General features: G+C 39.6%; 1 protein-coding gene across 1 annotated transcript; it reads left to right on the top strand.

The window, feature by feature from the left end:
- The first annotated feature begins 1,896 nt into the window (after positions 1–1,896).
- LOC123937261 (glia maturation factor beta-like) lies at positions 1,897–2,596 on the top strand. Its single transcript, XM_045997988.1, has 2 exons — positions 1,897–1,974; positions 2,184–2,596. Exons 1-2 carry the CDS (start codon positions 1,936–1,938, stop codon positions 2,571–2,573), a joined length of 429 nt encoding a protein of 142 aa, XP_045853944.1. The 5' UTR covers positions 1,897–1,935; the 3' UTR covers positions 2,574–2,596.
- Positions 2,597–15,384: the final 12,788 nt, after the last annotated feature.

The following is a 15,384-nucleotide window of genomic DNA, read 5'->3' as shown; positions in this document are numbered from 1 at the left end:
GCTCAGCGGGGAGTCAGCTTCTCCCTCTCCCTCTGCTGTTCCTCCTGCTTGTGCTCTGCTCCCCCTGCTTGTGATCTCTCACTCTGTCAAATAAATAAATAAAATCTTAAAAAATAGAGTACATCAACATTCCATGTTTACATGTCTTACAGAAGGGCAAAATGATATGTGTCTATGCACAGTCATTGTGGCGTATATATGTACATACATTTATATGTGTGTGTACATGTGTGTGTGTATGCATGTGTGTGTGGACCCTAAACATCCATCAGTGGAGAGCTGAACTAAAAGAATGGTAGCTCTATACAATAGAATACTATGTAGCTTTTGGTCAACTCTAAATGAGCTGATAGGAAAAGTGCCCCAGGGTGGTTCAGGAAATAAGGCAAAAATGCAGAAGAACGTGTATATTACTATTTTTGTAAATAAAAAGAAAAGTAATAGTGTTTGGTCTGGGACAGAGAACTGGGTGGTTTTAGGGCAGGAGTGAGAGAAGATGATTTTTAATTATATATCTCTTATTGAGCTTGATAATAGATATAGTTTCCCTATTCAAGAGCAAGAAACATTTCTTTTAAAGAGTGATCATTAAAGAGTCAAAATATAAGACTCCGGAAAGATAAATTCCCAGAAATAAACTGGGAGGTCATAAAGGCTCTATATAATATTAATGTCAAGAAATATTGCCAAATTTCTCCCCATGGTGAGTGAATTAATTTATACTCCCACCAGCAATGTCCAAGTGCCTATTATCCAAGACTCCTGGTTAACACAATGTATCCTCACCATTTTCGAAGTTTGCCAACATGGAAAATGGCACCTCATTGAAGTCGGCATTTGTCTTGGGATGGGAATGGATCGTTGATCTCGCACTTGGACAGTGACCTGAAGGAGGCAGGAGCTGGGTCAGGGAGCCGAGAGGAAGCTGTGGCCCTAAGCCATAACAGGGGTGGCAGGGGTGCGGTGACAGAGATGGCGAGACGGGGCAGACGCACAGCGACCTGTGCAGGTCGAACTGACAGGATTTGGCCACGCACAGGTTGTGGAGAAGGAGAGAGAGAAGGGTCCAGAGTGACCCTCTGGGTTTTGCAATGATGTGGAAGGAGGGATTTGAGAAGTGACAGGAGAGATTAGGGGAAGCCCAGGAACTCATGTGAAGAAGGAACAGGTGCCAGGGTTGAGCAGCCTCAACATGAAATGCAAGCAGAATGGCAGAGGCATTTGGATGTACAAGCCTGAGGCTCAGAGGGCAGGTCTAGGCTGGAGAAGACAGTCCTTACGTGTATGAGGCTTTACTCCATAAAGTGGGGCAAGGCTTTAGGTGATCATTCACACTGAATCTCCATGTGACACTGCTTGACTGAAACACAAATACTCTAACAATGCGACTTCCTTAAGACTTGATTCAAGGACTTCCATAAACGTAGGTGGGGCTAAGAATGCCAAGGAGGCATCTTCTGGGAAAAGGAATATACAGTGTTTGAAACGCGCTTATTAAAAATAAACCATATCTCCATTTCCATGTTTTTCAATCGTTTTAAAAAACAAAGCATTTTTTTTTTAAGAAACGGACTTGTAACACATTTGGAAAATGCAAACAAGCATAAACAAAAACTACAATCCCACGACTCAAGAGATAATTACTGTTAACATTTTGGTTTTCCCTCTCTGCCATACATGAGTTTGTATCATAGATTTAGTTATACATATAATTCTAGGCATAGACTTTAATTTAAACATCATAATGTGAATATTTATGTGCTGGCATCCTTTAAAATGTTATTTTATTTCAAAGTTATTTTTATAATATTATATATATTTTAAAATTAAAAATAGTGACTCTGCCAGGCAACGGGGCAGGAAGGGAGGCGGCCGCCGTGCCATTCTCAAAGGGGCCCGAGGGAAGGAGAGGAGCCGTTGACTGCCGGAAGGAAAATGAGTGAGTCTTTGGTGGTTTGTGATGTCGCCGAAGATTTTTTTTTTTTAAAGATTTTATTTATTTATTTGACAGATCACAAGTAGACAGAGAGGCAGGTAGAGAGAGAGAGAGAGGGAAGCAGGCTCCCTGCTGAGCAGATAGCCCGATGTGGGACTCGATCCCAGGACCCGGAGATCATGACCCAAGCCGAAGGCAGCAGCTTAACCCACTGAGCCACCCAGGCGCCCCCCATATCGCCGAAGATTTAGTGGAAAAGCTGAGAAAGTTTCATTTTCGCAAAGAAACGAACAATGCTGCCATTATAATGAAGATTGATAAGGATAAGCGCCTGGTGGTACTGGATGAAGAGCTTGAGGGCATTTCACCAGATGAACTTAACGATGAACTACCTGAACGACAACCTCGCTTCATTGTGTATTGTTATAAATACCAACACGACGATGGAAGAGTTTCATATCCTCTGTGCTTTATTTTCTCCAGTCCTGTTGGGTGTAAGCCTGAACAACAGATGATGTATGCTGGGAGTAAGAATAAGCTCGTCCAAACAGCTGAACTAACCAAGGTATCTGAAATAAGAAATACCGAAGACCTAACTGAAGAATGGTTACATGAGAAACTTGGATTTTTCCACTAATGTGAACTTCTGTGTTTCTAAAGTATTTATGTATTATCCTGACCATACTGGAACCAGACATAAATACTTATGCCTAAAAATGCACTGTTACAGTTTGTTTCCTGCAGTAAAGAAAAATTATTCCTTTGTTCAAAGTTTGAACAAAGGGGAAATCATCTTCATAGTAATGAACCTTTGTAAAGTGTTTCCTTATATTTGTAATTGTTAGGTGGACTACTTCTCTCCAGGGACTTTTTGCACTCTTGTGACTAATTTCTATAACCTATGGTTCAGAATTTGTTACTATTTACAGACACCATTGGAAAGTGGGTATTAGATTGTGATAGATAACAGTTGCCTCCTTTTAACAAATACTGGATATTAGCAGTTTATATATGAAATAGCATATTATCACTTGTCAAATCTTTAAAGTTAATTTGAGGTAAAAGACTTGAATGACCCAATACAGAGCCATGAAAAATAATTTACTATAGTGTAAGCTGCATTACAGGTACACTTGTCATCAACTCCATACCTTCTGTGGTTTCCTGTATCTTTTAAATCAAGTGCAGAAACTTTATTCATCAATCATTCATTCTTAAGATCTGGTGTTAGATTTTATAGTAGTTATGACTATTATGTTTTCTTCTTACAGAAAATAGCATCATAGTCTTGGAAATTGATAGATTGGAACTAATCAAGGACTTCATTCCTGGTTGTGTCATAGCTAGTTTTGCATCTAGGTTAATAACACCTTATTTATAAAGCACTTCTTAATGTTGTCCTGTGAACACAAGTTATTTTAAATGTGTTAATACTGTGCCTTTGATTTGTTAGCTTTAAAGTTAGTTTAAGACTTTTATACTGCCAGTATTCCAGATTTTGTGAAATTAGTACTTTTGTAAGGGGTCCAAGTAAAACAATTTTTTAATGTGTGTATCTGAAATTTGTAATAAAATCAACTTCATATTTTTAAAAATTCCAAATATATATATATATATATATTTTAGGGGCACCTGGGTGGCTCAGTGGGTTAAAGCCTCTGCCTTCGGCTCAGGTCGTGATCCCAGGGTCCTGGGATGGAGCCCTGCATCGGGCTCTCTGCTCAGGGGGGAGCCTGCTTCCTTCTCTCTCTCTGCCTGCCTCTCTGCCTACTTGAGATCTGTCTGTAAAATAAATAAATAAAATCTTAAAAAAATATATATATATGTATATTTTAAACTGTAATGTAACAGTCCCCCATACAGAGGGACCTTCATTACTTAAACTACTATCACTGTGTATAATAATTAAAAAGCTTTTTCTGGATTGCACAGGAAAGATGTCCTTTTCATTTTCAGGAAATGAAATCATTCATTAGGAAAGGGCATCTTTCCTGATGTCCTTTTCATTTTCATTTCTTTGTTCTGTAATGAGGTTTCCCACTTCCATATGCTTATTGGGTATATGTATTAATGTTTTTTTTTTCATTTTATTGATAGTTTTTGAAATCAGTGATTAAAGCTGAAGGAAAATATCTGCTCAATAACAGTTTGTTTTCCCTTAACAGCAGGTCTCACATGGGTCACCATTACATTTGCCATTTAGTCACTTTCATTAACAAGTTACTCTAACTTTAAACTTGACGTGCTCTGATGAGTATCACCAAAATACCAAAAAGCATATTCCTATTTGTCTCAAATCAGTTTATGGGGCAATGAAGCCCTATAAATCTAAGTTAACTTTTATTCTCTTATCAAAACCAACTCATGGCTATTCCTCTCTGTCACAATAAATTAGCCTGTCCTCATTATCTCAATCTAATTAAGACAGCTTTATTTTCTCATCTTTTCAGCCCCATTCTAATATCTTGGAGCAGAAATATAAAAAGGGATGACCTCAAATGTGTGAGGCTGTAGCTGAAGCCCTGTTTATGGACCAAAGGACTGGAAACAACTTAAATGTCCATCACAGGAGACTGTCACATCCATAGGACAGAATATAATGTGGCTGTTACAAGGAATGGAGGAAATTAGGAGGAATATAATCTATATATAGATTATATATATATAGATATATATAATCTATCAGGTTAAAAAAAGCAAGGTTTAGAATAACATGACTTGTGTTCGCTTCGGCAGCACATATACTAAAATAGAATAATATGACTTGAGTGAAAAATGGGGGCACTGTGAGTTACACCAGTGTTGGCATTTTTTTCTAAAAGTAATTATATATAAATGTTTGTCTGTGCATAGAGCATACAAGAATTTACAAGAAAGCATTGACCTTCTGGAGGGGAACTGGGGTCTGGGAGTTGAGATAGGAAACTGACTTAATTTTCATTCAATTCTCTTGTTATACTGTTTGATGTGCACATGCCTTATCTTTTTAAAAATTAAAAAACAACACAGAAATGGAATTATTCATCTCAACCTATGGCAACTGCACCTTCTACCTCTTCTTTCCCCCACCTGCATGGGGGAGATCTGCACAGCTTTCTCTGAGCCTCAGACCTGCACCCCCAACCCCGATTACATGGCCTGAGTCAGCCTCCACTTTCCTGAATTATTTCTTCACTAATTAATGCTAATGCCTTTCAGAAACGTTATGAGCCTCATGGGAAAGCTTCTGCCTGAACTCTGCACTGCTGATAATCTTAATCTATTCTGTCCACTAACAAATTATATCTTTCTGACTTTTGTTTATCACTCTTGCTTCCTAGTCTTTCCTCTCTGTCATCTCAAGTTTTCCTCACTCATGGAAAACTGCACAGAAGGATCCAAGTTGTTATGATATAAGGTTTAGGATAAACAGTAGTTCAGATGAGATTTTGTAAAAAAGGTTGAGACAATTTTGAGTGGAGGATTGACAGCAGATCCGTCTTTTGCAATTCTGTGAGACCCCTGTGTAGGAATGGTCTATCTGGGACATCTTCTCATCCTTGCAAGTTCTCCCTGCCCTAACATGTTCTGTTGTAGAAAAGGAAGTGGCAAAACTAAGACTTGGTGATGAGTTTTCTACATACTACTACTACCGGCATCTCATCACATAAGGTTCATTGGGAGCAGTATCAAACTAGAAGAACACGAGACTTAGGTTTGTGCACAGAGTAGTAATTTACATTTGCAGTATTAACCACCAATCTTGGTTCTGTTGGGTTCAACTACATAGTTTTAATTTTTCTATGTCTTTTAAATCCAGAAGATAAAATTTTGGGGGATGGGGTGGTGGTATTTCTCTCTGACCAACAGGAGAGAATGTAGCAAATGATTAAGCCAAAGACCTTTCTTAAAGTGTTTTCCAATATACTTACGGGATCAGTCATAATATTTATATATCCTCTAGCACTTTGAAATCTCAAGCTGTTTTAACCAGCTGTCATTTTGGTGTCAAACTACGGTCATTTTAATGTGAAACAAAGGTCAATAGAGGGTTTGTCTTATTCTTTTCCTATTAGTGAAATACTTTATAGTTATTGAACTCTGTTTAAACCTCCAAAGCAAGTCCCTATTTCATATCCCTGTTATCTAGGTCACATGGGATTTTATGATTGTTCACAAATAAAATATATAGAAATGAAGAAAAGTAACAGTGTCAAATTAATATTTAAAGTATTATCAACAACCCAAAACAGACAATGAGTATGGTCTATACAAGTTTGGCACTGATAATTAAGAAACACTTATATCTAAGACTGATATTCAATATATATATAACGCAAATTCAACTCTTCTTCTACACTTAAAATAAGATGGCAGAGTTGCTTTTTCATTTCTCATTCCAGAAACCACATTGTAAAGATCATTCCAAATTTTGCTAAACTGTCGGACTTTAAAAATAGATAATTTATTTCTAAGGCTTATTCTCTCTGTTTATTGTTTAACCCCAAAATAATATTTATTTTTGGCAAATATCTATTTCTGGAATTTTTCCAGACTTTTTACTCTAACCTTAATTTTTTTTTTTTTTTTTTTTTGCTTATGTGCATCAGGATAATGAATTGTATGGAACTACTTTATTACAAGAGTTAGCCAACATAATGAAGACTAAGTGCTTAGACTTATACATTGTGACAAATGAAGAAAAGTATTTGAAGGTATCCACTGAGTTCCCTGAAGGTGAAGTTTAGCTCTTCTGAGTGATACAGTCTCCCAATTCATGTTTTTGCTGCCAATTTTACCTAGTTCATTCATCCATTTCTTGTGCTTAAATGTACTGAGCATCTACTAGGAGCCAGTACCACTCTTGGTGCTGCCACGTTGGTCTGAATAGTAACAACAGCCTGTAATAGTAGTAATAGTGTAGATAGAATAGTGCTATGAGGTGAGGGGTGTAAAACATGAAAAAGGTGATGAGGAGGGTGGTGGAAGTGACTGCCAGTTCATGTATCCTGGAAAAAGCCATTCAGATAAAGAGCACTCCATCCAGGTAGAGGGAACAGCAAGGACAAAGTCCGTGAAGTAGAAGCATGCTTGGTGTGGAGAGGCTGGAGTGGAATAAGAGGTGTGTGGTGGGACATAGGTCACAGAGATAGGCAGGGGACAGGTGGGACAGATCATCGGTGCCTCATGGGCCACTGTAAAGACTTTGGCTTTTACTTTGAGTAGGGGAGTCTTTGGAAAGTTCCAAGGAGAAAAGCAGCATGACCTGATTAAAGTAGGTTTGACAGAATTACTCCAGCAGCTGTTTTGATCACTGTGAACAGGTGAGTATATGTGTGTGTCTGTGTGTGCACACATCTGTGCTGGGGGCTGTGGTAGGCAGTGGAGGAAGCAGTGAGTGCTGTTAGGGCACTATTGTAAAAATCCAGGCAAGAGAAGCTGAAGGATGGATGGTGTGGAATGAGAAATGGTTAGATCCTATATACACTTAGAAGATAGAGTCAAAGCAGTTGGCTCTAGATCAGATGTGGCTGATGGAAAATAGGAGTCGGGGCTGACTCCATGGTTTCTGGCATGAGCAACTAGGAAAATGGAGTTGCCCAACTGAGGGGAGAAGCCTGAAAGAGGCACAAGTCTGGGGAGTGGGTGATATTCGGGAGCCTGTTTTGTTTGTTTTGGAGAGAGAGAGAGAGTACACGAGCATGGCACATGCACCGGGTAGTGGTGGGGGGCGGTGAGAGGGAATCTAAAGTAGTCTCCATGCCTATCGCCCCTTGCTGGGCTCGATCTCACAACCCTGAGATCATGACCTGAGCCAAAATCAAGAGCTGGAAATGTTGAGTAGGCAGTTGAATATATGAGTTCAGTAGCTGAAAAAGGAGGTTGTGGCTGGAAATACAACTTTCAACAATATTTAAAATTGTGAGATAAAAGATCATTTCCAGTATGGGCTTTTAAAAGTTTTTGTGGCATAAACCCCTTTGAAAGTCTGTTAAAACTTGAGGCTCCTTCCCTGAGCGATATTTTAAATGCATAAAATAAAGTACCTTTGAAATATTTTGGTATATATAATTGGTATAAAGGAAACCAATTATAATGAAACATAGAATCAAAATATTTTGAAAGTTATACTATGGCAACATATTTTTATTAATATACTACCCAATAAGCACTACCAGTAAGCATAATAACTACAGTACTTTAAAGGAGTCATGTGCATAAATATTTCAAGACATCTGTAACAACTGTAATGAGATGAAAATATCTAATTTTTTACTAGAGATAAAGTCATAGATACAGCGAATATTATTGTTCATAATTGCAGGAAATGCAAAGTTTCATTTAGAGGTTAGTGAAAATAGAGAAGAAATGTTTCCCTTTCAAGGTCACTGACACCAGGTCTATGGACTCCAGGTTAAGAATCTCTCTGTGTGGGCAAGTACAGCCAGAGAAGTGGGGGACCAAGGAGGATAACCCGGGACTCTCCAACATGAAGCAGCAGGAAGAAAAGGAGAACCAACAAAGAAAATGGGGAAAAGAAAACCGAGTGGAAGAAGGACCCAGTGATCAACTATAAGAAGTGCTGCTGGGGGCGCCTGGGAGGCTCAGTCCAATAAGCATCTGCCTTTGGCTCAGGTCATGACCCCAGGGTCCTGGGATGGAGTCCTGCATCCACTCCCTGCTCAGTGGGAAGCCTGCTTCTCCCTCTGCCCCTCTCCCGGCTTTGCTTGTACTCCCTCTCGCTATCTCTTTCTCTCTCTCAAATAAGTAAATGAAAAAAAAAAAAAAGTGCAGCAGATGGTTGAGTAAGATGAGAGATGAGGACTCAGGACCATGAGAAGAGCAGTTCCTGTTCAGGGGTGGGAACAAAAGCCTGACTACTGGGACCTCAGACGTGAATGAGAGAAGGTGATGTTCAACAACTGGGCTGAAACAGTTTTGCCATAACATGAATTTTTTTAAACTTTGGACTTGTAAGCAAAGAAAGGGGTCAAGGGAGGATTTTTGTTACTGTTATTGTTGTGTTTATGATGGGAGATATTACATGCATTTACGGGCTGTGGACGAGATCCAGGAGATAGGGAGAATTGATAATGCAAGAGAAAGTGACAATTCCCAGCTTATTGTCCTTGAACAGTGAGAGATGACAGTGAGAGGGATGGAATCCAGTGCCCAGGTGCAAGGGCTGTCCTCAGAGGGAGCCTGAATCCTTCATGCTTAAGTTAAAACAATTAGTTATATGGGTCTTGATAGAATCAAGTTTGAAGAAATGATGGCAGAAGAATGTGGAAATGCTCTTGTCGTCTCCATTTCCTCAGTGAAATACCAAATGGAACCACTGACTGAGAGTGAGTGAAGAGGGGTATGGAGAGAAGGGGAGAAATAATGATCCAGTCCTGCAGGTGAGTGAACAGGCCAGAGAAACGGTCAGACGTGTTGGGGCCACGGGGTGGTGGTCTGAATTAAAATAAAGCCAGTCGGGGTTTGGCTGCTCGGGTGTGGGCACAGCTGGCAGACAATTTAGTCTCAACCAGAGTTAATATTAATACATTCATCACAAAAAGGTCCTGAACAAAAGATGAGGAGGCACACCTGCTTCAGTGTACTTTTATGTCTGTGGTTTTTTAAATTACAAGCAATTCAAACACTGGAAACTCACTGGTACAGTGGGAGCCCTGAAGGTCAAGTGCTTGGAACTGGGGCCCAGATCAGGGGAAATTGTGCATCTAGGGCTCCTGGGGCTGACGCTGCCAAGGGTGGGTGTGACCAAAGAAGTTTCATTTCTAATGAGGAGCTGCCTGGGCCCAAAGGCCTGGTGCCCACCCAGTACCCTATAGAGACAACGCATTCTAGCAGGAACAAACACCATAACGTATACATTTACATGATGGTGAAAATGCCCAGACAATTACTTAAGTCTCAATCACCCTATTTTTATTAATAGATTAGATCAGTATGAAAACTAAAAAGACACTGTATAAACCAAGAACCTTGTTCCTGTTTAAATATCCTTAATGTATTCTTGCATTTGGCAAACAGCCTCCAAGTATGTGTTCCCTTTCAATATCAATTCTTTTATTTACATGTCTGTTTCCATGTTGTTTTAGAAGTCCAACTCCTTGATAAGGAGTTATGTTTGCATTACATTTAGGCACACCCAGTGTTTCCTAGAGCGTTCTTCATCTAGAGGACATTAATCACTAGTATTTCCAATTTTACAAAAGGTAAATTGAATTTCTACATGAAATACCTTCCTCGCAGTCACTGAGTTATATTTTGTTAATTAACAGTTCTAATACACTCATAAGAGCTACTTTATCCACCGGGGCAAGTATTAAGTCACATTTACCACTGGAACAATGAAAGGAATAGTTTGTAATATATATTCAAATACAGGCTTTAATTAGTAGTTGAAATAATGCAGATACTTCTATCACACAATACCTATCTAGAGTCACAAGTGAAGGATGGAAAGGTTGGCCATTAAACTAGGAAGGAAGAGGGCACTGTTTAAGTATACCAGGAAAACAAAAGCCAATACAAATGTAAGTTTTAGATGTATACACACATATAAGATACTATATGGCAAGGAAACCAAGGGCAAAAATGAACTATTGGGCTTTATCAAGATCAAAAGCTTTGGTGCAGGAAAGGAAACAGTCAACAAAACCAAAAGACAACCGACAGAATGGGAGAAGATATTTGTAAATGATCTATCAGATAAACGGTTAGTATCTGAAAATCTATAAAGAACTTATCAAACTCAATACCCAAAGAATAAACAATCCAATCAAGAAATGGGCAGAAGACATGAACAGACATTTCTGCAAAGAAGACATCCAAATGGCCGACACATGAAAAAGTGCTCAACATCACTTGGCATTAGGGAAATACAAATGAAAACCAAAGTGAGATACCACCTCACACCAGTCAGAATGGCTAAAATTAACAAGTCAGGAAACAAGAGATGTTGGAGAGGATGCAAGAAAGGGGAAACCTCCTACATTGTTGATGGGAATGAAGACTGGTGAAGACACTCTGGAAAACAGTATGGAGGTTCCTCAAAAGTTGAAAATAGAGCTACCCTACGACCCAGCAATCGTACTACTTTACCTTATTTTAGTATTTATTTACCCTAAAGATACAAATGTAGAGATCTGAAGTGGCACATGCACCCAAATGTTTATAGCAGTGATGTCTACAATAGCCAAACTGTGGAAAGAGCCTAGATGACCATCAACAGATGAATGGATGAAGAAGATGTGGTGTGTGTGTGTGTGTATATATATACATACATATATGTATACATATACATATATGTATGTATATATATACACACACACACACACCACATCTTCTATGTATACATATACATATATGTATGTATATATATATACACACACACACACAATGGAATGCTATGCAGCCATCAAAACTCCCAAAATCTTACCATTTGCAACAATGTGGATAGAACTAGAGGGTATTATGCTAAGCAAAAGAAACCAGTCATAGAAAGGCAATTATCATATAGTCTCATGGATATGAGGAATTTGAGAATTTGAGAAACAAGACAGAGGATCATAGGGGAAGCGAGGGAAAAATGAAACAAGATGAAGGCAGAGAGGGAGACAAACCATAAGAGACTCTTAATCTCAGAAAACAAACGGAGGGTTGCTGGAAGGGAGGGGGTGGTAGGGATGGGGTGGCTGGGTGATGGACATTGGGGAGTTTATGTACTATGGTGAGAGCTGTGAATTGTGCAAGATTGACGAATCACAGACCTGTACCCCTGAAACAAATAATACACTAAGTTAATGAAAAAATTTTTTTAATTTAAAAAAAAAAGATACTATATGTTGTCATGTGCATCCAAAATGAAAACCTAAAGAGACTGGAAAAGTTCTGACCAAAGGCAACAAAATTTCAACATGAAGCCAACGGTTAAAGGGCACTTCAAAATTTGCTAAATTAACTTAAAATATATATAGTTTTCATATACTCTCCTTCAGACTCTTTGGGTTGAAAGGTACTTTGGGGACAGGTGGGAAACAACTGCATACTGAAGCCTCGTTGATGAGATTAACGTTGATTCTCTAAGGGGCAACAAATCCTGGTTATGGACCAGGATGTCCCAATGACCAGGAGATGCGGGCTGAAGTATTTAGCGCTGCAGAGTCTTACAGCTTAACATTTCAAGGGGTTTGAGATTTAAAAAAAAAAAAAAAAAAAGTGTGTGTGTTTGTGGAGAGAGAGAAAGAGGGAGATTGAGAAAGGAGACAGAAAATGTGGGAAGATGTTAATTACTGAATGTCCACGAATGCCATGAGGGTGTTCATTTTACTACTTCAGTTTCCATACAGATTGGAAGATTTTCAGAATGATCAGTCTCCTACAACATTACAATGTACTCTATAGGAGACATACCTAAAACATGCAGGTAATGATTTATACAGAATGAATAAAAATTTTTTTTCCAAAAGAAAACAATATGAATTTTATAGAAACAGCTCAAGATAAAAGTGATTAAATGGTCTGATCATTTTATATGCATCGAGTATACCATACAGTGACACATAGCATTTCCACTGACCTGTGGACACATACCGAGTAGCCTTTGTGCAGCCTCACCTTCCTCTAGTGTTGTGGCCTCTGAATCCATGATCTCAAATTTCCATTGAACCTCGGGTGTTGCTCAGAAGAAATCAATCACTGTCTTTTATTAGTCCCCAGTTTCTCCGGTTCTGCCAAAAGGGCATTTCCGACATTCACTACCCTCACATGTTCCATTACTCTCTTAGCAGACGAGCTTATTTCCAACTTCAAAAGAAAACAGAAATCTCAGTTGGGAAATCGCTCACCTGTGTGGTGCCAAACTAGAAAATGTGCACCTGCTGTGTGGTAGATGCTGCTGTTTGGCTGGTCTAACTGCCATTCCCAAGTCCCATGCCCCTTGCCTTCTCCCACCATGAGGATCAGAAAGCTTTCTCAGCATCCCACACAGTCCTGGCCAATCGGAGGGAAGCAGAAGCCCCCCTGGCAACTTCAGGCAACATTTCCTGATTAAAGGAACAAGTGTAGCCCTCACCACTTCTTCCTCCTTTTCCTGCCTTGATCAGGGCATGAGGGGAAAAGGCCAAGACAGCTGCGGTGATGTCAACCCCTGAGTGCTGACATCATTGATACAGAGGCCACGCCAGCATTGCTTACCTTAAATTTGTCACGTGAGAAAAAAAGAAACCTCTGCTTGAGTGAGGCACTACTAGTGGCCAGGTTTCTGTCATTCGAATTGAGAGCATTCCTGACAAGGATCTCATTCTTCTGCCCCCACCCCCATCCCCATCTTGTTCCTTCTTCCTAGAAGTCTCTGTGGACAGCATTCCCCCTCAATACCTTCAGCCTTTCTCTCTCCACAAATCGTTCCACATCACTGGTGTTTAACACAGTCAAGTCTATCCCATACTAAATACTAAAATGAAACTGTCCCCCACTCTCCCATCTTCCCCTAGCAACTGCTTTATCTTAGCCTTCCTTTCACTCAACATTCTTCTTAAAAGAGCTGTCTACGCTCACTATCTCCCACTTCTTTCATAGTCATTCCTCAACTGGCCCCATCTGGATTCCCCCTGCTGCTTGACATTAAGTATTTGTGTCAAGGTCACCAACAGCATCCTCACTGCAAACTCCAATGGGAATTTTTTCGGTTTTTATATTATTTGACCCCCTTGTAACATATGACACCATGACCACTCAATCCTTTCGGAAATACTTTCTTTTCTTGAATTTTTAAGTGTTCTGTCCTGGTTTTTCTTGCCTATCCAGCAGATCCCTGTAGGCCTATTTTAAAGGATCCTCCTTTGTAAATCTCCTGCATATTGATATGAAATGAGCAGAGATGGCTGCCTCCTCAGTCCTCTCTGCGACAGCACAGTTGTCTTGAAAAGTCCCACAGACTCCCCTGAACCTGCTTCTTGCCCCACAGTCCTCCTCTGTAAGTGGCACCACCATCCATCCAGGGTCCAAGCCAGAACAATCCTTCATGTTCCTCTCTCCCTTATTGCTCAAATCCAGTTAATCATTAAGCCCTGGAAATTCTGTCCCCTAAAGGTCCATGATCCGCCCATTCTGCTTAGTCCTGCTAATCTTATCCCAGGTTAGGCCTCTCCTGGCATCTGTTTCCAAACCCCTCTCCCCCAGCTAACCCCTTCTCTCTGCTGCAGCTCAAGGGAGCTTCTTTTAGTTGCTCCCAAACCACCAACCTCTTTTTCACCTTTGGGATTTCCTGCGTGCTATCTCCTCTGGCCAGAACGTTTTCCCCCAAGGCTAAGTATCACTACTAGGAGTCTTTCGATTCTCTGTTAAAGAGGCCACTGTCTTGATATGCGGAGACTAGGCTGGATGCTCCTGCTGTGTTTCCACAATATTCTACACCGCTTGCCATCACTGCGTTTTCTTTTGCTCCAGGAGGATACATTTGATCTCTAGTGACGCGTCTCCCCAGATTGCTCAATTAGGTTGTAATGCCAGGATTTTCATTTTATCTACCCCAAAACAGCAATTCCTTTTCAAACAGCATTGGCATTCATCAAAAACTGTGGGTTAAATCCCTGGAATATTAAATATCCCCATTTAGTCCAAAGGGCCAGTTTACCCTACAGTGAAAAAGGGACATAAATGCTGAAGCAATCATTTTGGCAGTCACCAAAAATATTATTGGGATGGATATATCCTACCTTTAAAAGCAAGGAGTGATCCTCTGTGCTCCCTTGAAGTATATAAATTGTTTACTGTCTATTGCAATAAAAATTCCAAGAAGGAAATAAACAGAGTATATATGAACAACTAACTAAATCTGTATGGATTGCCCATGATGAAGAGGGTGCCAAATGCTTTCAACAGCTTGGACATGCATCGAAGTATAAAATCTAATTAAACAAAATCTAATCGATTCAGTTAATTTAATCATCAGAGAAGCAGAGGCCAACAAGACCAAAACAATTTAAAAATAAGACCCTTATGCAACAGTGTTACAAATAAATTCAGAATTAACAATGTGACATTATTGAAACATCCGGATTATTGCCAGGATTTACTGCAATTCGTTTTCTCTACTTAATATGCATGTGCTTCAGATTATAAAACCAAGAGGTTCATTTGTTAGACAAAGCAAAACAAAGACCAACAAACTTCTCACACTTTTCCAACAATCTAACTGCCAACGGAATATAACTTTAATATACAAAATTCAGTCCAGATAACTTTTAGAGGGACCTGCCAATTCCTTGATTCTAAGGAGAAAATAATTTTTTTTTTCTGTTACACAAGCTATGCTCAGAAAATATAAGACCAAACAACCATACTGTCATATTTATTGCTAAAAGCAAAATGTAGGGGCACCTGGGTGGCTCAATCATTAAGTATCTGCCTTCGGTTCAGGTCATGATCCCAGGGTCCTGGGATCAAGCCCCACA

The sequence above is a fragment of the Meles meles genome, chromosome 2, assembly GCF_922984935.1.
Source record: "Meles meles chromosome 2, mMelMel3.1 paternal haplotype, whole genome shotgun sequence".
NCBI lineage: Eukaryota > Metazoa > Chordata > Mammalia > Carnivora > Mustelidae > Meles > Meles meles.
This window is presented reverse-complemented; position numbering and strand designations above follow the sequence as displayed.